General features: G+C 59.1%; 1 protein-coding gene across 1 annotated transcript; it reads right to left on the reverse strand.

Annotated features, from left to right (window-relative positions):
- Positions 1 to 4723: 4723 nt before the first annotated feature.
- Positions 4724 to 23950, reverse strand: MIGA2 (mitoguardin 2). Its single transcript, XM_036416233.2, has 16 exons — positions 23814 to 23950; positions 21271 to 21508; positions 20350 to 20560; positions 19553 to 19665; positions 18504 to 18621; positions 17783 to 17919; positions 13708 to 13825; positions 13056 to 13156; positions 10933 to 11048; positions 10146 to 10218; positions 9884 to 9970; positions 8745 to 8843; positions 8382 to 8516; positions 7729 to 7782; positions 6879 to 6995; positions 4724 to 6585 (listed from the first exon to the last, which is right to left on the reverse strand). Exons 2-16 carry the CDS (start codon positions 21364 to 21366, stop codon positions 6382 to 6384), a joined length of 1779 nt encoding a protein of 592 aa, XP_036272126.1. The 5' UTR covers positions 21367 to 21508; positions 23814 to 23950; the 3' UTR covers positions 4724 to 6381.
- Between the last annotated feature and the right edge of the window lie 282 nt (positions 23951 to 24232).

Genomic DNA, 24232 nt, shown 5'->3' on the forward strand with positions numbered 1-24232 from the left:
CTCTTAAGCCATACTAGGAGTGGAAGCTTCATTGAATTTAAGAAAGGCTCCTCCCTTCTTTCATTCAGTTAACAAAGATTTATTGATTCAGTCACATTTATGCTGGAATCTTGAGAGCATTTAAACCAGAAGCCGGTTTTCCCAACACATTCCTTTCAGTGGCCGCCAACAAGGCCCTGCGCGAACAGCCACAGCTTCGCACCCACCTTTCCCTCTCCTCCAGTCCTCCCCCCCACCCCCCAGGCTAGCCTGACCCGCTCCTGTCTCCTAGCCTTGGCACATGCTGTTGCACTGCCTGGAAAGCATCGCCCTCTTGCCCCCCTTCGCCTTGCCAAGTCTCGCTCAAATGTCAGTTCTCACTTGGAGGTTTCTGTGGCCAGGTGGGGGGCCTCCACTGCGCCCCTCTCCCGCCTGGGCACTGACCACACCGGACTGGAATGGGTTCCTTGTCTGTCTCTCCCAGTAAGCAATGGTTCTCTGACTTCATGGGCACCAAGGCAGGTTTATAGAAAATGCAGATTCCTGGGTCTCACTAGGGCAGTGGTTCTCAACCTTTCTAATGCCACAACCCTTTGATACAGTTCCTCATGTTGTGGTGACCCCCAACCATAAATTACTTTTGTTGCTACTTCATAACTGTAATTTTGCTACTGTTATTAATCTTAATGTAAATATCTGTGTTTTCCGATGGTCTTAGGTGACCCTGCTAGCAGTTCTCAACGCTGCTATAGAGCCTAAGACCATGGGTTACAGTCTGCATTCTTTTTTTTTTTTTTAATATATTTTATTGACTTTTTACAGAGAGGAAGAGAGAGGGATAGAGAGTTAGAAACATCAATGAGAGAATCATCGATCAGCTGCCTCTTGCACAGCCCCTACTGGGGATGTGCCCGCAACCAAGGTATATGCCCTTGACCGGAATCGAACCTGGGACCTTCCAGTCCGCAGGCTGACGCTCTAGCCACTGAGCCAAACCAGTTTCTGCACAGTCTGCATTCTTATGTGCTTTGGGTTCTAATACAAGTGATGTCAGCCATGCCTGCAGAAGCCCAGGCCAGACCTAGAACAGCAGCCTGAGAGTGACATCAGTGCTTGTGAGAAGTGAAAATAAACCCGAAATGGCGAGCTCTGCAAGACTGCAGGACAGACAGGTGAAGCCAGGACTGTGGCTCAGCGGAGCGGGCTGGGGGATGATGCTGACTCAAGTCCACCAGCAAGCCAGGAGGGCTCCCTTGGCCGCCCTTAACTGTGCTCAGCTCCCCACCAGGCCCAGCTGGGCTTGTCTGGGTCCGCTGGCCCCACTTCCCTGTCACCTACCCTCAGATACCTCTGTCACTGCCATTATTAGCTTCCGAGAAGCAGGAGGTGTGAGAATGGCTGTGAGTTTCCTAGAATAGTCCTCTGAGACAGGGCAGCCCTCTCAGGTCTAGTGAGGTGCTGGGGGTGGGGGGGCGGTCAGCAGGGGCTTGGCCCCCAAAATGTTAAAAACCACTATTAGTGGTGAGGATAGATGGGAGATGTGAAGAATGGGAATGACGTTTGGTTTGGTTGAGCTTTTTTAAAAAAAAAGTTTTTATTGATTTCAGAGAGGAAGGGAGAGGGAGAGAGAGAAACATCAATAATGAGAATCATTGACAGGCTGCCTCCTGCACACCCCATATTGGGGATCGAGCCCACAATCTGGGCAGGTGCCCTGACCAGGAATCGAACCAGGACCTCCTGGTTCATAAGTTGATGCTCAGCCACTGAGCCACGAGGCCTGGGCTGACTGTGGTTTTTTTTTAAAACTAAACATTCATACATGAAATTCCTGAAATTGAATGTGATGAAATTTCACAAACAAAACACACCTTGCCGAAACCCGTGTGGCTCAATGGATAGAGCGTCGGCCTGCGGACTGAAGGGTCCCGGGTTCGATTCCAGTCAAGGGCATGTACCTTGGTTGCGGGCACATCCCCAGGAGGGGTTGTGCAGGAGGCAGCTGATCGATGATTCTCTCTCATAGATGTTTCTAACTCTCTATCCCTCTCTCTTCCTCTCCGTAAAAAATCTATAATATATATAAATATAAATATATATATATATAATTTAAAAACATCTTTATAAGCAGCCCCTAGATAAAAAATCAGGGCCCTAGTCCTAACCGGTTTAGTAGAGCATCAGCCTGCGGATTGAAGGGTCCCTGGTTTGATTCTTCTGGTCAAGGGGGTGTGCAGGAGGCAGCTGACCGATGTTTCTAACTCTCTATCCCTCTTCCTCTCTGTAAAAATCAATAAAATATATTTTTAAAAAGGAATCAGGGGTCTAGAGGCCCCTGAACACCCATCTGTTCATCCCAGGATGACCACCATCCCTACATCTAACACTATACATTTGATTGGTCTGAGTTTGAAACAGCATCCTACAGTATAGGGTGGGGCAAAAGTAGGTTTACACTTGTATTATTTATTGTACTAGAGGCCTGATGCACAGATTCATGCATTGGTGGGTCCCTGGGCTTGGCCTGCACCCTTCACAATCCAGGACCCCTCAGGGGATGTCAGAGAGCTGGTTTTAGCCCGATCCCCACAGGCCAGGCCAAGGGACCCCACCGGCACATGAATCCATGCACCAGATCTCTAGTGTGCATGCAAGATTTTTGATTAATCTCTTCCTGCCCTCCCCCCTTCCCTCTGAGATTCATCAGTCTGGTCAATGTTTCCATCCCTGTGGTTTCCGCTCCTGCATTGAGTCTCTGCCCCCTGGTGGTCAGCACATGTCATCGCTACCAGCCGGTCAGCCAGTTACTTAGGCTTTTATATAGATTATTTTCCAGACGAACCACTGTAACCTACTTTTGCCCCACCCGTATGTACTGTGTGTGGTTTCTTTTACTAGCATTGTTTGTGAGATGTATCCATGCTGCCCACTCTCATTGCCATATCATATTCTACAGTGCAAACATACCATTTATTTTCCATTTGACTCTTTAAAAATGTTTTCTCTTTATGTGCCTGCAACCAAGGTACATGCCCTTGACCGGAATCAAACCCAGGACCTTTCAGTCTGCAGGCCGTATCTACTGAGCCAAACTGGTTTCGGCCCTAAGTATCCTCTTACAAGCCTGAGATCTAGGCTTTCCCAGATGCCCAGTTATCCCAGGTATGGCTGGCCTTTCACTCCGGCCTCGCCCCTGGCAGGGAGTTCACACAGGGCAGCCCTGAAATTAGAGGCACAAAGTCGAACACTGGTTTATGCGCCAACTCTTTCGCTCTCTGGGCCTATTTCCCCAAAACGTGTCAGCTGCTGCCCTGTTAGAGGTTCCTTCACTCGCTCCGGACTTCTGTGTCTGAATTCCCAGGCAATCAGCAGGGTCCCCCAGCTCTGGTCTCTGGGACTCTGGCTTCGGGGACATCACGTCATGTAGAGATGAAGTCCTCGGAGACTGATGGGGACGGGGAGGGGTGTGCGTGCATCAAACGGACCCAGGAACCAGCTCAGAGGGGCTCTCGCTGGCCAATGTGAGCATCAGAAGAATGCTTGTCACTGTACATATCAAATAAAAACCCATGAGTCCATAGTGGTATGTTGAAAGCTAGTCGGCATCAGAAGTAAGTTACTGGCACATGCCATCAAATGGACAAATCTGAAACATCGTTAGAAACCAGCACAAAGGTCACAGACTGCAGGATTCCGTTTACAGAAATGTCCAGGAAAGGCAAATCAAGAGAAAGCAGGTTGGTGGCGGCCTGGGGCCGGGGGACTTCCTTTCTGTGGCGGTGGGAATGTTCTAAAAGCACACAGTGGGAACAGCCGCACACGCTGTGAATTTACTAAAAATTAACGCAGATGAATTTTATGGCACACATTATACCTCAATAAAGCTGTTTGATCCAACAAAACGACTGGCTAGCCTCAGAGGTGACCAATCGGCTCGCGTCTCTAACACCCGTACAGGAGTCGGGCACTGTCCTTTCTGGGGGAACGAAGCCATCCCCAGCCGATTGGAAAACACATCTTTCAGATACTGGAGAATCGGCGATACCCTCTCCAGGTGTGGTTATGGTACCTTGGCCATGCCCGGGAACTACCTCCTCACTTTAAGACCTGCCTGGCCAGGTGTTGAGGGATGAAGTACATGTCTGGAACTTACTTTAAAAATGTGTTTAAAGAAATGGTGAGATGTTATTACTGACTTGCGGTGTTGGTTTTATGGATAGTCTTTATTATGGTTTTCTTTTTAACTCTTTGGTACATCTGGAACTTTTCAAAGTGACTTTGTTTTTAAAATACCCTTCACATAAACCCTGCAATGCCCAACTGCCCATGGATACACCCGAATATCCAGCAGCTCAGATCCGCTCTGCTCCCACCTGTCTCCGCCCCTCAGCCTGGCTCTCACCAGCGCAGGCTCAGTGACTGAGCCCGACCCTACACTCCTGGCTTCTTCCAATACCCACCTCGTGCAGAATTGAACAGAGACTCAGACAGAAGCCTCACCTAGAAGCTGCCCGAGCTGCCCCCCACCCAGGCCGCCCACCCACACTGTGCCCTCCAGCATTTCCCTGCCCCCCACCCCGCCCCAGGGCCTCCCTGCCTAGGGCCACATGGCCCCTACCAGGCTGTCCTTGACCCTTGCCCTCCTGACACCTCCACTAACTGCACCCCAAGAGGGGTCCCCAGCTGCGGTCCAGGAAGCAGCTGGCCACACATGTACCCAGCAGCATGGCAACGTGGAAGGAAATCCTTTAGATCATTTATTGGACTCGATGTCGGTGCACAGAGCTCACCACACAGAAGTTAGAAGCTGTGACAGATGAGGTGCCGGGGGCAGAGCACAGATGTGTAAACAGAGAAAATGAAAATGCCACTTGTGTGTGATTTGGGAGTAAATCAGTGCGGGCGGGCCCAGGCCCCAGATTACATTCACAGCCGGGAAAGTGTCAGTGACGGAATGTTGGGATGGGAGAGGGCACCTGGGGCCTGACCTCCCGGAGGCCGCAGGTGGGTTTGGGGCCAGAGCCCGGGGAAGCATGGGAAGGGAGAGGGGTGCAGAGGGATGGGTTCCAGGAGGGAAGTGGGCTCACATCTCCCTTGCCCACCCCCTCTCTCCCCCCACCCAAATGGGCAAGATCATCCTTCCCTGGACCCCTCTGCCATTCAGGGAGGGGTCCAGCCTGAGGAGCCAGTCCCCAAATCCAGGGAGTGGAGAGCAGGGAGAGTGTTATTTCTCTCACAGGCCTCCCAACCCGGACGGGCAGAACCTCAAAATAAAGTGTTAAGGCAATAAATAAAACATCCCAGCTCCGGTGAGTCTGCGGGGCTGAGAGAACCTGTGACGGGGACAGATGGCGGGGACAGGGCTGCCTCCATCTGCAGGACCAGCGGGAGGCGGCCCTGCGCGGACTCAGACGTGTGCGTCCCCGTGCGGGGCAGGTCCCTGTCCTGGTGAGGGCTGGGGGCTGGGCCAGCGTCGGCCTCCTGACCTCCGCCGTGTGGTCCCTGGGCCCCGCTCCTGGGCCACCAGCCAGGGCAGCACAGGCGATAGGCCTGACCACTCCCGGTCAGAGCCTCCGCCCAGCACCCAGCACCACCCAGAGTCCTGGGCTCAGGAGGGAGGAGGGTGGGAGGAGGGTGGGGCACAGGCCCCGCCCCGCCTGTCTTTGGGTGGCAGAGCGGAGATGACAGGCTTTGGCAGGGAGGACAATGTCCTGGGTGGTGCTTGGGTCTGACCAGCGCCCAGTCCCTGCCCAGATGGGAGCACAGGAGAGTCCCTCCTGCGTCCCCCTCCTGACGGCCACCTGGAGGCCCCGCCCTCACTGAGTTGCAAACGCTCTGGGTGGTGGTGGGGTCTGGGAACTGGTGGCCAGGGGCCTGGATTCTGAGAATCTCAGCCAGGTTCCTTCCAGCTCAGGACACGGAGGACCTTCCCCACAGAGCCCTGCACCCCATTTTCACCTCCTCCCTCCCAGCCCCTCGTCAGCAGCCCAGAGTGGTGGGAGCTTTTGGGGTCCCACACCCAGGGCACCCCAGCTCTGCCTGCCCCAATTCCCTTCACAACAACTTCCTCTCTCTCTCTTCCTACCGTCCTCTCCCTCAGGCCCCACTGGCCACTGGTCAGCCGCCGCCTCCCCGGGGACAGCCGAGGGCAGCCAGGCCCCTAGGGGCTCCCTCCCTCTCAGGGAAGTTCACGCCCCAGGCCTTGGGGATCCCCAGAATGACTGGGGGTGGGGCAAGGTCAGGGGCAACTGCCCTCGGCACTCACAGCCTGGGCTCTGTGCTGCTGATGCACAGATGCCCCGGCCCTTGATTGTCAACCCGAAGGAGGGAGGAGGCACCTCGGCTCTGCCATCACCACGTGGACGGGGCCCAGCAGCCCCCTGCCAGCCAGCGCCCGCGCGGCTACAGCTCCCCCGGGGGGCCGCTGTCTCGGGGCAGCTCGCCGTTCAGGCCCAGGCTGCCGGCCGCCGGCGCCCCCAGGTAGCCGAGCAGGATCTCGCTGCGTCGCCGGGACAGCTGCAGGATGTCGTCGGCCAGCGCCGGCACCGAGGTGTACCGCACGTTGTCCAGGTCGAACATGTCCCGCAGGTACTGCACGATCTGGTGCTGGGACAGGGCTGGCATGAGACCCGGGCCCCGGCCCCTGCCCACCTGGTGGCCTCCAGACCCCCCAGCCCTCCCCTGGCCTCTGGGACACCGACCGAGTCTCGTGTCCTCGGGTTCTGGCCCCAGGACTCCCTCAGCCCCGCCCACCAGGCTCCCAGCGGAGGGGCAGCACGCTCTCCGGTACCCACTGGCCTTCCTAGGAGCAGCCCGCCCTGCACCCCCGGCACCTCCGGGCCGATGCCAGGGGCCGGGACAGCAGGCCCGAGGGAGCGGCGGCCCCAGCGCCCGCTCACCTTGAAGAAAGCACAGACTTCGGCGAGCTGGGGCTTGGGTCCAAGGAAGCCAAAGGCCAAGACGGGGCTCACGTGCTCCGATACGGAGTAGAAATGGGAGATGAAGCCGTCAGGCACCTGTAGGGAGCAAGGCTGAGCCTGGGACGCCGGTGTCCCCCTGAGGTCTGGTCTCAGAGGGGGCCTGGCTCGGTCACTTGCTGGCTGGGTGACCCTGGGCAGGAGACTCAGGAAGGCCGTCTTTCCACCTGTGCGGAACGGGGGCGACCTCGGGGCTGCTGTGAGGGCTGCATAAGGAGGGGCCTGGGGCCAGCACAGGAAGTGCCTGGGGCCTCTACTGGCAGCAGCTGGTATCAGCAGGGCAGCAGAGCCTGGCTGGCTGGAGGAACAATGGATTGCAGCCCCGATAGTGCAGCCAGCCTCCGCCTGGGAGCGCAGATAACAGCAGCCGATGGCAGGGAGGCCGCTCTGCCTGCCCCTGAGCATCCTGCCCCCCCCAGGGCCTCCCCTGAGCCAGCAGCCACGCCATGCCTGTGCCCTCCCTCCCCCAGAGATGCTCCTCCCTCTCTGAGGCCTTCAGCATCTCCTGATGCCGATGCTGCTGGGCTCCAGGGTGACACAGAGGTGCTCCTGGTAAAAGGGAGGTGCTGGCAGGACAGTGGCCAGCACTGTGACAGAGGCCAAAAGGGGCAGCCAGGCCTGGGGGCTCAGCAAGCACCCTGCACCGCCCCATTCTCCTCACACCTGCCCTGTCCTGCCTCAGCCAGGGACCAGCACGCCCTGACGGGAGGGTCAGCGGGGCGCCACACCCAGAGCCCCCACAGCACCCGCCAGGCCCCTCCAGGTCACTCACCATCAGCAGCCTCCTCTTGGCTTTGAGGACGGACCAGCACGCAGTGGCCAGGGCCTGCACCAGAGACAGACCAGTGGGAGCTGAGTAATGGGCAGGAAGACAGGGCCTGGTGCTGAGCTCTGCTGCTCCCTCCCCTCAGTCAGGAATCACGTCCACCGAAGTCTGCTCGTGCCCCTGACGCTGAGCCCGGGGGCCTGGGCTAGCCACGGAACATCTCTGAGCCCGTTTCCTGACCTGCGGCACGGCCATAGCCGGCGCCCCATCTCACTCAGTGGTGTGGGTCCATGGTGACCACCTGGACTGCCTGCCCTCTCCCGCCCCTGCCAGGTCAGGGCTTCCTGAGGGGCCCTGCAGGGGCCTCAGCGCAGTGCTTCCTCAGTAGCTCCCCTCCTTCTCCCCAGTGAGCCGCATTAACAGCCGCATTAACAGCGGCAGCAGTAAGGAGCGCAGCACAGACGAGCAGACAGTGAGCGCACAGTGCGGAAGGAAAGGCACAGGACAGCACTGGGTCCCTGGGAAGCTTCCCCAGGGCCGAGGGGAGGGGAGCCTGCGCAGGGGGTGGCCGCTGTCTGATGGTGGGAGCCAGCCTTGGCGCCCAGGCCAGGGGTGGAGGACGGGGGCCAGGCCAGCGGGCAGGAGCGGGCAGCACCCACCGTCTCCTTGAAGCTGTCGGACAGCCAGCGGTTCCGCAGCACGGCCAGCACGGAGGACGGCGGGTTCTCCAGGTCCTCGAAGGCGTCCATGAGGATGAAGTCCAGCACGATGTCGTAGAAGCTCATGCACACCACCTGCGGGGGCAGGCGGCACTGAGGGCGGGCCGGGGGGGCCGGGGCTGAGCAGACCCCTCCCTGCTCCACAGTGGGGTGCACTGGGGCCATCCCGCCCCGGCCTGGGCCTAGGACAGAGCGGACACGGGGGCTCCCAGCACCGATGGAGCCTTCCCAGCCCTCCACAAGGCGGAGCTCGGCCAGGCACCCCCTGCTCAGGGCGCAGGGCCTTAGCACGAACCAACTCACCCCGCGGCCCTCCAGCTCCAGCCGCGTGGTGGCCCAGGTCTCCGGCCGCAGAGCGTAGCTCAGCATCTCCTCGTAGCTCTCCAGGAAGCCTTTGGGGCTCTGGGGAGAAGCACGTCCGCGCGCGTCGGGGAGGAGTCGGGGACCCAGCTGGAGCAGATCCGCGGGGACAGGCTGGCCCAGAGGGAACACGCCGATCCCCGAGCAGCAGCCACGGAGAAAACGAGGCGAGAGGGTCCCCTGCCCACCTCGGGGTGCCTCTGCAGAGGACAGGGCGTTTGCAGGACACAAACCAGCGCCCAGCACGTCTCAGCCCGGCGCCTCCCTGAGCGCCCACCGCCTCCCAGGAGAGGCCGGTGCCACCGCAGGAGGGTGAGGGCATGGGGTGGAGCCAGGCAGCCAGAGATCCAAATCTCTGGGACCCTGAGCCTCATGTGAAACGGGAGAAGCTACAGCCCCACACGCAGGGCCTTTCGGGGGGAGTCAACCAGCCACGCACGTAACACAATCAGCCGTGCCCGGACCTCAGCGATGAATAGTGCATGACTGCGGCCGCCGCCACAGGCTGCCGGCACTCCGGACAAGCTCTGCACTCGCCCGCCCACGAGTTAGCTGCCACAGCCTGCAGTGTCCGGACACGGAAAGCTGGTATGTGCCGGGCACCGATCTAATAGAGATTAACTCATCTGATTCCTACGGATCTGTGAGGGACATGCCGGTGTCAGCCCCACTTCAGTTAGGAATACTGAGGTTCTGTGAGATCAGTGACATGCCCGAGAGCCAGGCGGGACAGAGCTGACACAGAACAACATGGACAGGCCGATGCCATTTACACAGAACCACGTGCAGCGGAGGCACGGGGCCAGTGCTCGCTAAAATGTGACGGGGTGGGGTAGGCGCTCACTGAGGAATGAGGGAACAAGGCACCCTACAAGCTGGATGGGGAGCGATGCAGGAGGCAGCTGATCAACGGTGCTCTCTCATCACTGATGTTTCTCTCTCCCCCTCTCTGAAATCAATTAAAAATGAGTGTCACAGTTAAAATAAATAAATACATTTAAAAACCAGAAAGCAAGGTGAGGGGGAAGAAAACCTGAAAGAAGATCCCCCGCGCGCCCCCTCCCGCCCCCCCCGCACAGTACCTTCTCAGCCTTGGTCATCAGGCCCGTCACCATCTGGCGGCCCACCTCCCCGAAGAAGAGCCGGTGAGTCTGGTCCTCCAGGAGGCCCTGAGGAAGGGGCGGGTGAGCTGGCCACGGGCCGTCCCCCCAGCCGTGAGGAGGGGGACACCGTGCCGAGTGAGTGAGCATATGCACAGAGGGCCCGCGAGGGAGCACGCCCCCAGGAGGCCTGCCTGGCCGCCCGTCCCGACTGCCCCTCCGCAGGCGCCGGCAGCACACCCACCTCGAACGCCTGCCGCACGCAGTGCAGCTTGGCCAGGAAGTCGTGGTCGCTGTAGCAGCACAGCAGCTCTGTCCTGAGGGGAGACACACACCGTCAGGCCACCTGGGCCCCGCCAGCGGCGCCTCCGTGTGGCTCTGAGGGGAGCCCGGGCTGGCCCTGCCTTGGCTTGTCAGCGTGACCTCGGGCAGGTGTCTGCCCCCCTCTAGGCCTCCGTCCCCCCAAACCAAAGGACGCGGCTGGCTGGCTGCTCTCTGAGGACGTGGCAGGTCTGGTCCCTGGGGGTCGGGCTGACCTGGGCCTCCTTCAGGCCCCATTAGCCAAGGACAGAAATGGCCAATGCTCCCAGGTGGCAGGACACCAGGCGGGGGCTGCTGCCCACGGGGTCTGCCTCCCCTTTACCCAGTCCCCAGGCCTTCAGCTTCAGCTTCCAACCATTTCAGTCAGCGAACTTGAAACATAATTTAAATGTGAGTCATGACCAAAAGCCAAGTTCTGAGGAGAATTCATGTAGAAGGAATAAGATGCCGACAATACCACAGAAAGGGGCAGAGGGCTGAGGATCAGCCCCCTGTGCTTCTGGGCTGGACTCTGAGCACTTAGGTCAGACACGGTACTGGGACCCTCCCAGGCCCTCTGTGATGGGGCAGGAGCTGGTGCGGCCCATCGGGGCCCTCAGTGAGCCTGGCCCAGCCGAGTCCTCACCAAAGGCCGCCGGCTGCTCGCCTCCTCCGAGGGGGACAGGGCCTGCCCGCCGGCCCCTGCCCCCGCCTCCCGCCCCCCTGCTCACCTGAGGGTCCGGCAGAGCACCTTGCCCTCCTTCACCAGCTGCAGCGCCTCCTCGTACGCGGCAGCGGGCCTGGAGAGCGGGATCAGGTAGTCGTCCACCTGCAGGGACTCAAAGAGCTGGGAGGGTGTGGGGAGAGTCGGTCAGAGCCAGTGTCCACAGCGGCCCCGTGAGGCCCATGCCCAGGGGACACCCTAGGCGGCCTCTCAGAGGAGATGTCAGAAGGAGGCAGAAGCCCGGGTTCAAGCCCAGCTCCAGCCCTCAGTGTCCCCAGGGGACCATACACTGGGCTTGAGCCCCTGTCCTCCCGCCCAGGCCCGGACAGCTGGCCGGGCACACACGGCAGCAGACTGGTGCCAAGCAATGGGCATGCGGCATAGGGAAGGGAGAGGTCATCGGGGACCCTGCCCTCACCCCTAAGACCCGGGACCCCTGGCTTCTGAGGCCTCCCCACCCCCAGCCCCTGCACGAGTCCCCGGGGAGCAGCACGTGGTGGCTGCCAAACTGCTCCCGGAGGAGGAAACGGCTGCCTTTCCCACGACCGTGCTCACCCAGGGCCGCAGAGGGTCCTCCCCTGTCCTCCCCTGTCCTCGGTGTCCACCACCTCCTCCCGCTCACCTCGGGTGTGTGTGTGTGTGTGTGTGTGTGTGTGTGTGTCCGCTCACCTCGGGTGTGTGTGTGTGTGTGTGTGTGTGTCCGCTCACGTCGAGGGGGGGGGTGCGCGTGTGTGTGTGTGTGTGTGTGTGTGTCCGCTTACCTCGGGGGGGGGGGTGCGTGTGTGTGTGTGTGTGTGTGTCCGCTCACCTCTGGGTGTGTGTGTGTGTGTGTGTGTGTGTCCGCTCACCTCGGGGGGGGGGGGGTGCGTGTGTGTGTGTGTGTGTGTGTCCGCTCACCTCGGGGGGTGTGTGTGTGGTGTGTGTGTGTGTCCGCTCACCTCGGTGTGTGTGTGTGTGTGTGTGTGTGTCCGCTCACCTCGGGTGTGTGTGTGTGTGTGTGTGTGTGTCCGCTCACCTCGGGGTGTGTGTGTGTGTGTGTGTGTGTGTCCGCTCACCTCGGGTGTGTGTGTGTGTGTGTGTGTGTGTGTGTCCGCTCACCTCGGTGTGTGTGTGTGTGTGTGTGTGTCCGCTCACCTCGGTGTGTGTGTGTGTGTGTGTGTGTGTGTCCGCTCACGTCGGGGGGGGGTGCGCGTGTGTGTGTGTGTGTGTGTGTGTGTCCGCTTACCTCGGGGTGGGGGTGTGTGTGTGTGTGTGTGTGTGTGTCCGCTCACCTCGGGTGTGTGTGTGTGTGTGTGTGTGTGTGTGTCCGCTCACCTCGGGGTGTGTTGTGTGTGTGTGTGTGTGTGTCCGCTCACCTCGGTGTGTGTGTGTGTGTGTGTGTGTGTGTGTGTCCGCTCACCTCGGGGTGTGTGTGTGTGTGTGTGTGTGTGTCCGCTCACCTCGGTGTGTGTGTGTGTGTGTGTGTGTGTCCGCTCATCTCGGGGGGTGTGTGTGTGTGTGTGTGTGTGTGTCCGCTCACCTCGGGTGTGTGTGTGTGTGTGTGTGTGTGTGTCCGCTCACCTCGGTGTGTGTGTGTGTGTGTGTGTGTGTGTCCGCTCACCTCGAGGGGGGGGGTGCGTGTGTGTGTGTGTGTGTGTGTCCGCTCACCTCGGGGGTGTGTGTGTGTGTGTGTGTGTGTCCGCTCACCTTGGGGTGTGTGTGTGTGTGTGTGTGTGTCCCCGCTCATCTCGGGGGGGGTGTGTGTGTGTGTCCCTGCTCACCTCGGTGTGTGTGTGTGTGTGTGTGTGTGTCCCTGCTCACCTCGGTGTGTGTGTGTGTGTGTGTGTGTGTCCCCGCTCACCTCGGGGTGTGTGTGTGTGTGTGTGTGTGTGTGTCCGCTCACCTCGGGGTGTGTGTGTGTGTGTGTGTGTGTGTGTGTGTGTCCGCTCACCTCGGGGGGTGTGTGTGTGTGTGTGTGTGTGTGTCCGCTCACCTCGGGGGGGGTGTGTGTGTGTGTGTCCCCGCTCACCTCGGGGGGTGTGTGTGTGTGTCCCCGCTCACCTCGGGGGGTGTGTGTGTGTGTGTGTGTGTGTCCGCTCACCTCGGGGTGTGTGTGTGTGTGTGTGTGTGTGTGTGTGTGTCCCTGCTCACCTCGGTGGCAGAGAAGAAGGACTCGTCGGAGATCAGGCTGTCCTCATCGTCCGCCCGCAGGCGCAGCGAGCCCTCGGCCAGGGGCAGCATGAGGGTCCGCTCTGGGAAGAGCAGGGCGGAGGGCTGAGCGGGGACTCCGGAGCACGGAGCTGACCTGCGGACTCAGAGCCTAGAACCCTGACAGGCGGACAAGGGCGACGAGCACAAAGCCCCTATTACTGAGCACTGTGCGTGAAGACGGGCTCAGTGCTCACACGTGGCCTCCTCCAGTCCTGAGTCAGCCGTGAGGTGGGCACCGTGAGGCGTGGGAACGAGGCTGTGCAGGACCTGCCCACAGCCACACAGCCGGACCCCGAGGCCTGGAGGCCCCGGGATCTTCAGGGGAAGTCGCTCCCCTGACAGGCTGAACTGAGCCAATGACAGATACCAAAGGGCTTGAGGGAGTCCACTCTGCTCCTGCCCACCATGTATCGGGGAACGGCTCTGCCCCTCCTGCAGCCTCAGTTTCCCCATCTGTGCAAAAGATTGGAGGAGGTCTGAGGGCCCTGGGGATTCTGTCTGGCTGATGCACTGAGGGGGTCACGCCCCAGCTCTCTCACCGCCTCCCGCCTCCCGCCTGCCCCACCCCACCGCAGCCTGGGGGGCCGCTCACCCAGGTCCAGCAGCAGGCTGTCGGACGGGAAGGTGGACCCAAACTCCTCCTGCAGGTGGTAGGCCCGGTGCAGCAGGGACTCCAGCTTCTCTGCGAACTCCCTCCGCTGGGACTCTGGCTGCGGGTGAAACAGCGCCCATCGCCCCAGGCCCGCCAAGCGCCCATGCCAACAGCCCCTCCCCTCAGCAACAATGGCGCCCGGCCTCTGGGGAGAGGAGCTGGCCCTGGGCCCCCCCGGTGAGAGCACAGATCTGGACCTGAGCTGCCCAATCCAGGAGCCACTACCACATGTGGACAGAGAACTCTGAAGTGGCCAGTCCCAACTGGGATGTGCCCAAAGTATAATCCACTCTGGGTTTCAAAGACTTAGTACCAAGCAAGTAAATAAATAATCTCGGTGATTGTCCATCACACGTTGAAATGGTAACATTCGGGATACATTAGCTTGAATAAAATACATGGTTAAGTTAACTCATCATTTCCCTTTTACTTTTTTCTTTTAATATATATTTTATTGATTTTTTTACAGAGAGGATGGGAGAGGGATAGAGAGCCAGAAACATCGATGAGAGAGAAACATCGACCAGCCACCTCCTGCACACCCCCTAATGGTCGGCTTGGGGACTGAAGGGTCCCGGGTTCGATTCCGGTCAAGGGCATGTACCTTGGTTGTGGGCATATCCCCAGTAGGGGGTTTGCAAGAGGCAGCTGATAGATGACTCTCTCTCATCGATGTTTCTAACTCTCTATCCCTCTTTCTTCCTCTCTGTAAAAAAATCAATAAAATATATTTTTTTAAAAAGATAAAAGCCATTGACATTTTATATTGGTGAATTTTATGGTTTGAGAATTATGTTTCAAGAAACTTGTTAAAAAACGTTTAGCATAGGAAAATACCCAGAACGTCTACGGCCATATCACCCTGAACCGCCCGATCTCGTCTGATCTCGGAAGCTAAGCAGGGTCGGGCCTGGTTAGTACCTGGATGGGAGAAAAATACCCAGAAGGACACTAAGCGGTTGTGTTTGGATGAAGGGTTCCGGGCATCAGCAACACTGATGACAAAGATATTAGGGTCATTTTCTGAGAGCCTACTATGGGCCGGATCACATGGTGGCACTGACATCCCACCGACGACACCAGGGAGGGCAAAGGCCTTTGCCAAGATCAGAGTCTGAGCTCTTATTTTCCCACGCTTTTCTGTCTGTATTTTCACTATTTTGTAAGGAGTGTTTCTCTGCTTTCACAATCAGAAGCACAATGGAAGTTGTAGGATGTTACACTGTGGCATTAGCAGTAAGTATAATTGGGACACTGAGCTCCTCCCTCCACCTCCCTGCCCTACCCTCCCCCGCCCCCCCCCCCCCCGCCTGCCCACACGCAGAGTGGCCCAAAGCAGCTGCCTCCTAGGGCACCGACGGCTTGCTTGCGCCACAGGCGTTTCCCAACCTTTGTGTCCACAACCAGGTGGCCATGCCTGTGTGACAGCCTCTGTCTGAGAGAATGCGCCAGCGGGGGCGGAGGGCCCGTCACCCACTGGTTACAGGCTGTGCCAGGCATGTCCCCATCCTGTTGCTACAAATGCTGATTCCCAGACTCCCGGCCAACAGAGGCACAGGTGGAGCAAAGCAGGGGGCGGGGAGGAAGACAAAGAAACTCTCCCCTCCTCCTCCTCCTCCTGCCTCCCACCATACCTCTGCCCCACCATACCCCTGCCCCACCCTACCAAAGTGGGGTCAGCCCCATACAAATGACACTGCTGTGGATATTTGTATGTAATATCTAGGTGCTAGCTTCCAGGGCACATCCCTCCAGCCCTGGGACAACCCAGCTCCTCCCTCACCTGTACACCCAAACCCCGGGAGGAATAACCGCCTCCCGTTTCAACAACTGAGGTTGCTCCCATTTCCTGGCTAACACCGGACTGACGTCAGGGACAGAAGTGTCGGACGGCTCCCCAGAGACGGCCCTCCCGTGTGGCCTCGCTCCAGCAGAGCACCGGAGCTCAGAAAGACTTCGTTTTTAATACAGAGAAGTGCCAGGAATAAAGCAGCCCTAGCCAGCTGGGCTCAGTGGACAGTGTCGGCCTGTGGACTGAAAGGTCCCAGGTTCGATTCTGGTCAAGGGCACATGCCCAGGTTGTAGGCTTGGTCCCCAGTAGCAGGTGTGCAGGAGGCAGCCGACCAATGATTCTCTTACCATTGATATTCCTATCTCTTTCTCCCTCTCCTTTCCTCTATGAATTAAAATAAAAATCTATTTAAAAGAATAAAACTGCTGGCACCAGTTTGGCTCAGTGGATAGAGCGTTGGCCTGCGGACTGAAAGGTCCCGGGTTCGATTCCGGTCAAGGGCATGTATGTACCTTGGTTGTGGGCACATCCCCAATAGGGGGTGTGCAAGAGGCAGCTGATCGATGATTCTCTCTCATAGATGTTTCTAACTCTGATCCCTCTCTCTTCCTCTCTGTGAAAAATCAATAAAATATATTTAAAAAAAGAAGAATAAAACAGAAATGGCCCACAAGCTCATCATGTATACAAGCCCCGCCCATGCATGTGCTCAACATGAGAAAAGTCCAACAGCACAGGAAAGTCCTGAAAAGTGCAGGGAAGTACCATACAAGCCTTTCCACCTCTCCCTGCAGCCCCGCTCCCACAGGGCACTGCTAACCATTTCCCACGTGTACCTGTCACGGAAAGGAAGACTGCACGCATGTACCAGCAGCTACCAGGAAGCGCACAGATGCACGGATGTCTTTTAAAAACGCACACCTAGCTGAAACTGGTTTGGCTCAGTGGATAGAGCGTCGGCCTGTGGACTGAAAGGTCCCAGGTTCAATTCCAGTCAAGGGCATGTACCTTGGTTGCGGGCACATCCCCAGTAGGTGGTGTGCAGGAGGCAGCTGATCGATGTTTCTAATTCTCTATCCTTCTACCTACCTCTCTGTAAAAAAAATCAATAAAATATATTTAAAAATAAGTAAAATAAAAATGCATACCTGCATCATTTTATACACATTCTCCATCTTGCTTTTCTCACTTGCTATATCGTGGAGATAGCAGCCTAACAGCCCACATAATTTCCCTCAGCCTTTTTTTTTTAGTTTATTTATTTATTTATATATATATATATTTTTTAAATATATTTTATTGATATTTTACAGAGAGAAAGAGAGAGGGATAGAGAATTAGAAACATCGATGAGAGAGAATCATCGATCAGTTGCCTCTTGCACACCCCCCACTGGGGATGTGCCCGCAACCAAGGTACATGCCCTTGACCGGAATCGAACCCGGGACCTTTCAGACCGCAGGCTGACGCTCTATCCACTGAGCCAAACCGGTTTCGGCGTTTTTTTTGTTTTGTTTTTTTAATATGTTTTTTTTCATTTCAGAGAGGAAGGGAAAGGGATAGACGCATCAATGATAACAGAGAATCATCGATCGGCTGCCTCCTGCACATCCCCTACTGGGAATCAAGCCCGAAACCTGGACATGTGCCCTGACCGGGGATGGAACCGTGACCTCCCGGTTCATAGGTTGATGCTCAACCACCAAGCCATGCTGGTCAGCCATCCCTTGGCCTTATAACAGCTGCACAGTATCACACACCCTACTGATAGTTCCCAGTTTTTCAACTATTACAAAATAATGCTTCAGTGAACATCCACCCTAGGACATACATTTGGCGTGCTCTTCACACACGTTTTATTTTAGCTTCTTCACTGAGTCTCTTTCCTGACACTGAAATAAAGGTTCACTGCAGAAAACTTACACAATGCCCCTCAAAAAGTCTAGGACAAAGGCCATGTGATCCGCTGCCCAAGGAACAGAGGCTATTTCCATCAGTCCCGCAGGAACTGGCGTCAGGGTGTAAGCATCTCTGTGGTTTACTGCATACTTACCGAGCGCCAGGCATGTGCTCGGCACGTTACTGGATGGACTGACAACCTGACCAAGGGGAAAACTCCATCCAAGGGGATGAGTGACTGGTAGACAGGAGGCAGGGCTGCTAGGCTGCCTCCGAAAGTCTGGCTGCCCACCGGCCTCTCCGCGGTCAGGGGTGGGGACCTACCTCAGAAAGCACCTCGGAAGCGGTCTCGGGGTTCCGGAGGCCGTCCCCTGGTGTGGGGGTGCTGCCGCTGTCTCCCCTCTGCCCCACGCTCAGCGCCTGCTCCCATTTTTGCAGCGCCTCCTCGAATAACTCCATGCCTGGGCACGGGCGGAGAAGGGAGAGTCAGGCCCAGCAGGGAGCAGCCGGGCCCTGCACAGCGTCGCCTGAGAGGGCCCCGACGGACAAGAAGGAGCAGGACCGTGTGGGCCGGATCCTGATCAGTTTTTATTTATTTATTTTTTTAAAATATATTTTATTGATTTTTTACAGAGGGGAAGGGAGAGGGATGGAGAGCTAGAACACCGATGAGAGAGAAACATCGACCAGCTGCCTCCTGCACACCCCCTACCAGCAATGTGCCTGCAACAAAGGCACACGCTCTTGACTGGAATTGAACCTGGGACCTTTCCGTCCGCAGGCTGACGCTCTATCCACTGAGCCACACCGGTTTCGGCTTGATCGCTTTTTAAAGATGCTGAGTTTATAGGCATTATTTAGATCTGATTTGTTCCCACCCTGTCCCCTGCCCAGAAGTGGCTGGAAACCAGGGAGTGAGGGTTTGGGGGCAGGGAGGGCGAAGTGGGTTGCAAAGCAGCCCCTGGAGAAGTGCCCTGGGCCTGGCCTGGGCCATTCCCGCTGGCCTGCCCCACCCCGGGGAGCTCAGGCCACCTCCGGCCTGTACCTTGCATGTAGAGGCTCTCGGCATTGCCATCGCTGGTCATCACAGCCTCCTCCATCCCTCTGCCATCCCATGGTCCCGAGCCCGCAGCTGCGGGGCTGGATGTGTTCACCGCCACCATCTAGACACAAAGACCCAGGGCAAGGGGTGAGGCTTTCCCAGTCCCTCTGCAGGCCCCGGCCGCCCCAGCGCCTGACCGAGTGCCTCACACACCCGCTCCAGGCACCATCCCTGGAGCCAGCCCCGAGTGCAGAGGCCCAGGCCTCACACAGCCTGGTCCTCCGTCTGCGAGCCCTGACACCTCACAGAAACCGCCGGGGTGGGAGGAAATATGGAGGCCCACACCCAACCCAGGACTCAGCAGCCCCCTACGAAGCCCGCCCTGGGCCCCTTCCCTGCTCTGAACTCCGCTGCCAGTCAGACAAGGAAGACTGAGGGAGCACCCAGCACATACGGCCAGCCACGGCCCATGGCTGCCACACAGGCAGCCACCTCCGTGACGGCTCTGGTTTCTCCAGAACAAGAGCTGCCTCTTGCTCACCCCTGGTCCCCAGGCAGGCCCCGTGCAGAGCTGGGGCTCAGTCCTGACGGGGTGAATGAATAGCTAGATGAGTGAATGAGCCGAAGTCACTCCCCAATGACTATAACCTCTCTTTGTCTTATTCACTTCTGTATCCTCAGCACCAAGAAGAGTCCCTGGCCCAAAGCAGATGTTCACTCAACATCTAATGAATGAATGAGTGAATGAATGAACTTTCATAGATAAGTATCTCCCCCAACAGCCATGAGCTTCTCTTCTGCACCTACCCATGTTTTCCCGCCCATGCCTGGCACTCAGTGAGCGATCAATGGCCATCTCTAATAGCCTGCATGGATGGATGGATGATGAGTGAACAAATGCACGCATGCATGCATGAATGAGTGAAAGACTAAATGAAATCTCTACGCCCATCTCCCTACCACTCCACAGCCCCGAGGGCAGAGACTGCCTCAGTAGCTGGGGCTGAGCCTGAGGCTGGGGCAGGCCCCTGGGAGGCACCCCCCGTCCTCACCGAGGCCAAGCTGTGGGAGGAGCCTGAGCGCTTGCTGGGCTCAATGGAGGAGATGCCGCTCAGCGTGTCGTTGCTCTTGCTACTGGGGCTCTGCACCCTCCGGCTGGAGTAGCCTGTGAGGACAGGGAAGAAGGGGTCCCGCAGGCTTCCATCGGCCTCTGGACGGCTGTCCCCCCCAGAACCCGCTCCCCTCCTCCTCTGGAGTCTGTCCTGACCTTCGACTCCGGTGCCGGCAGAGCACCCCGAGCTGTGCATCTGGCAGAAGACTGCTGGCCCTGCCACTCGCTGTCTCCCCACCCCCAGCACAGCGCCCCCCCACCCCCCAGCCCCCCTTCCCCGCCCCTCCTTCCTCCGCCCATGCTGCTGGGCGAGGGGCTGACTGGGAATTCTCCTTCCAAAAGGATTCAAGGTAACACTTTTGAAGATACACCAAGGACAGAGGCTGGTGCCAAAGTGGCTCCCGGTTTCCCAGGGGCCAATGCCAAGCAGAAGCCCAGCGAACCAGCGTTTCTCGGGTCGTTCTGAACAAACCTAAAGACTCCCTTTCCCACGGGGAAGATAAGACCTTCCCTTTGCGATGATAATTCAAACGAAAGCTCATTTCACACAGGACCCAGGTTTACCCAAAGGGCCCAGGTAATGAGGACAGCCGCTACCTCCTGGACACGGGCTAGGCCACACCACCCCCACGTCCTTCCACTGTGAACCCCGCTTCCCAGGATGTCCCTGGCCCAGGACCCCACAGTTAACAGGGGCCCAGCTGGTGCAGGCCAGGCCTCCCCTCGCCTCACACCTACCTTTCTTCACCGACGGGGTCTTCTTGGCCATGAGGACGGGGAGGGGCACCGTGCCCAGATGCTCACCTCCCATCTCAGGGCCGACCTGCTTCTTCCTCCGCCTCCGCCTCTTCAGCTGGTGGGCGGCCAGGGCCAAGGCCACGGTCCCCAGGGCGGTGGCAAACAGGACCTTCCGCAGGCCTGGTGTCAGCCGCAGCTGCGAGAATGCAGACTGCAGGGAAAGAGGGGGCAGCTGCTGCATCTCCCCGGAGAGCGGGGAGCGTGCCGGGCCCTGGGGATACCTGCAGACCAGGGGGACGGCCACCTCAAGAGAGGGGACCTGGCCAGCCGCTCTGAAGTGTGGCCCACACAGGTGTAAAGGGAGGGCTGGGGATGGCAAAATGACGATGCCAAGGAGATCAGCCGGGGCCCAGCGGGTCATGGCTAGCAGCTGAGTGCCTGGGTGCCTGCCGTCAGGCGCTGCACCAGGACTTCCCCGGCGTTCCCGGTCTGATCCTGTCCTTCTCCCGGTGAAGAGTCTGAGGCTCACCCTGCTGTTGAGACCCATGGTCAAGGTGACAGAGAGACAGACACTGAGCCCAGGTCTGCCAGCTCCATTACTCAAGGGCTTCTTCAAGACGATGACATTCACTCCACCCAACCGTCCGCATCCCTCCTCCATTCTCACTCTGCCTGCTGGACCCAGAGTCCCTCTGGTGGCGCTCACCCCACGAGGCAGAGCTTTAGAGGGTCAGGAGGCCTGGTCAGCACAGGTGAAGGCCAGGCGAGGGGCCCTGGACTCCTAGCCCGCTCCCTCTTGCTCTGCTCAGACAGGAGGCACCGGACGCCTGAGCAGCAATGACGAGGGCCCGGTTTTCCAGATGGTCAGCGCTTCAGGGACCAGAGCGATTAAGGCAGGACCACGAGCCACCCACTCCTCACCTGTCCCAGCGTCGTGTACAGGAACACAGGGATCTCGGCCACCGTCATGGCCAGGGCCTGGATCATGGACATGCCCTCCGTCCTCCGGAACGCCATGGCGGGACCGGCACCCAGGCCAGAGCCCCGGGGGGGAGTGTGTCCTGGGAGAGCGTCTTCAGCTGGCTGCCGGCCGGGTCCCAGGAGCCATGCACGGCCCCGAGAAACAGGAATGTGCACACCGGAGGGTCCCTCCACAGAGCTGAGGGACAGACCACGTCAGACACGAGGACATGTGCACAGGAGAAATTCACACAAGTGCCTGGGGCATCTGGAGGGCAGAGCCTGCACCCGGAATGCCAGGGCGGGCAGGAAGGCGGCCACATGCCCCACAGCCCCTCTGCCCGCCATGAGCCGGGGGCAGAGGCGGTGTCGCTGGCATGCTGGCCCAGAGCAGCCCCAGGGAGGAGAGGGAGGGTCACTCAGACGTCCTGGCCTTTCTGCTGGACAAGAACCTCAGGCCTCTAAAGAGCCAGGCCCCTGAGAATCATTACAACGTGTTCAGCTCCCACAAAGCCAAGAATGCTGTACTTCCTGTGTGCAAACAGCGGCCATTTCCTCCCGTCATAACAATGGCAGCTTTACACCTCTGTGCATGGTTTGTGCTGAGTTCTTCATCTATATTATTTCTCTGACGGATGGCAATTCTGTAAATAGATGCCCTCTACCTGTGCCCCCAACCATGCCAACTGCCAATGAGGAAACTGAGGCTCACAGAGGCGGCCAGGAGTCCCAACTGACACAGAGCTGGTGTGAGGCAGGGGCAGAGCTGGGACCGAGGTCTCCCGGACCCCAGTCTGTGCTCAATTCCACGTGGAGCAGGAAGTGGCAAGCCCCAAAGACAACAGACCACAGGGCAACTTTCCCCTGGGGTCTTCCGGGACCCTCCCAGGGCACCCGCTGCCCATTCCAAACAGCGAGAAAGCGGCTTAACCACAGAGAGCGGTCCCCGCACACCACCCCGAGGCCAGGACGCCTTCCAGGTCTCCCCCGGGGGAAGCTCAGGCAGAAGGAATGTGCAGGCCACACAGACCCTGTCTCCTTGGGCGGGCGGCCAGAGTCACTGGACCAGCACAAGAAACAGCGCATTCCCGGGGAGTGGGAAGGAAGAACAGCGCTATCAGCCCAGATCTAGGGCTGGGCTCCAGGGTGAGGGGGCTGGCTGGGAAATGTCCTGGGGCTGAGGGAACCGTCATGGCGAGGGCAGTAGCCCTCCTGCCGGGAGGCTGCAAATTCAGCTACGTGATGGCCAGTGGTCAGGGCCGGGGTCCATATCGTAAGCCGCCTCTCTCACCCTCTTCAGCAGCTGTTTCCCAAGCACTGACTGCAGGCCAGGCCGGGACAGGCTCTCCACGGAGGGCCTGGGTCTCCCAGGGTCACTCACAGAACTCTCGTGACCACTGCATGCAATGGGGAAACTGAGGCTCTGAGAGGTAAGTGGCCTGACTGAAGTCCCCGAGTCAATGGCCAACCAGGGATGTGACCTCAGCTGCCCGCTGCAACTGCCACCTCTCCAGGCCACACCTGAGGCCTTCTGGGTCCCCAGGAAAGACGCCCATACGCAGCACTAAGGCTGAGCCCAGCCACACGCTCCAGGAGGGAGACAGGGCTGGGAGGCCTGGCCTGTGTCTGCAGGGAGGTCAAGAGCAGCCCCTGAGCCTGCTTCACTCCAAGGACGGATCCAGATCCAGCCCAACAGCGCTCTCCAGCCCCCGGCTCTATCCAGGGAAAAGCCTCCGTGATGGTATCCCCACCCCACAGACACTTCTAATGCCATCCGTCCCGCCCCCCTCCCCGGCAGTCCCGGGCACCTGCTCATTCCATCTCCCCACAGCACTTACCACACCCTCAGCCTGGATGCCCACACTCTCCACCCCCTCTCCCTGGCCGCTCCCATGAACGGCTCTGGCCTTAGCAGCCTCCCTTTCGGTCTCGACCTCAGCAACGACCCTGACCCAGGCGCTCCCTCGAACCACCCTCTGCCCAGGCTCACTCAGTTCATTTCACCCTGGACACCTCACCAGTCCGACCGGGCAGGGAGCTGGGCAGTACACCCTGGACCTCAGCAATCTCCCCGCCTCCCCGCCTTCACAATCTTTTCAGCCCGTCCATCCCGACCCCTCCCGGAGCAGCCGGGTCAGGCCCCGCCCCTCCGGCCCCGGACCTCGGGGTAACTCCGAGGGTCCGCCAGGTGCCCTCGGTCGCCGCCACGACCGGCGCACCGCTCCTTCCATCCCGGGTGCCTTCCCGGCCCCGCTCCGACCTCCACCGCGTTCCAGGCCCGAGCATCCCCCCGCTGGCCGGGCGCCTTCCGTTCCAGCTCTCGCGCCGCCCACGGCCAGGCACCTGCTCATTCCAACCCGGGCCCTTCGAGGCCGGCTGAGCCCGGACACCTGCGCCCTCCCCGGGCCCCGCGCGGGCCCGGCTCCCGCCGGCTGCAAGTCTCCGCCCCGGGCCCTGCCGCGCTGCCCGGCCGCCCGGCGGGCTCAGCCCCGGCCGCCACTCACCCGGGATCCCATCGCTGCGAAAGGGCAGCGTCTCCTTCCCCGGCGGCCGCGCAACCAACCTCTCAGCCGCGGGGGCGTGGCCTCACGCACGGCCAAGGCCCCTCTTGGCCAATGAGCGTCCCTGAATCCGGGCCGCTCGGGCTTCTGGTCCAGGGGGCGTGTCTCCTTCCGCCCCGCCCCCTAGTGCGGTTGAGGCAGGAAAGGGATCTTTCCTGCCCTTTGATTGGCCCGAGGGCTGACGTAGATTGACACGGAGGCTGGTTAAGTGAGGCGCAGCAGCTCTTAAAGGGGAAAGCCATCAGGTTCGGAAGGGGCTGTATGGAAGGAAGCTGCGGCCCGGTGCGCCCACGTGTTTGGCTCCGGCACCCTTTGGGTCCCCACAGACAAGTCCTTCCCGCCCTCCAAGCGTCCATTTTCAA

The sequence above is a fragment of the Pipistrellus kuhlii genome, unplaced genomic scaffold (genome assembly GCF_014108245.1).
Source record: "Pipistrellus kuhlii isolate mPipKuh1 unplaced genomic scaffold, mPipKuh1.p scaffold_m20_p_53, whole genome shotgun sequence".
Taxonomy (NCBI): Eukaryota; Metazoa; Chordata; class Mammalia; order Chiroptera; family Vespertilionidae; genus Pipistrellus; species Pipistrellus kuhlii.

Excerpts from the sequence above, each read along its gene's own strand:
- MIGA2 (XM_036416233.2), bottom strand. The coding sequence starts at position 21,366 with ATGGCGTTCCGGAGGACGGAGGGCATGTCCATGATCCAGGCCCTGGCC. Across the intron at positions 13,826-17,782 it reads CTTCCGAGGTGCTTTCTGAG|CCAGAGTCCCAGCGGAGGGA; the intron begins GTAGGTCCCCAC and ends TTTCACCCGCAG. Across the intron at positions 9,971-10,145 it reads GCGTGCGGCAGGCGTTCGAG|GGCCTCCTGGAGGACCAGAC; the intron begins GTGGGTGTGCTG and ends CCCCTTCCTCAG.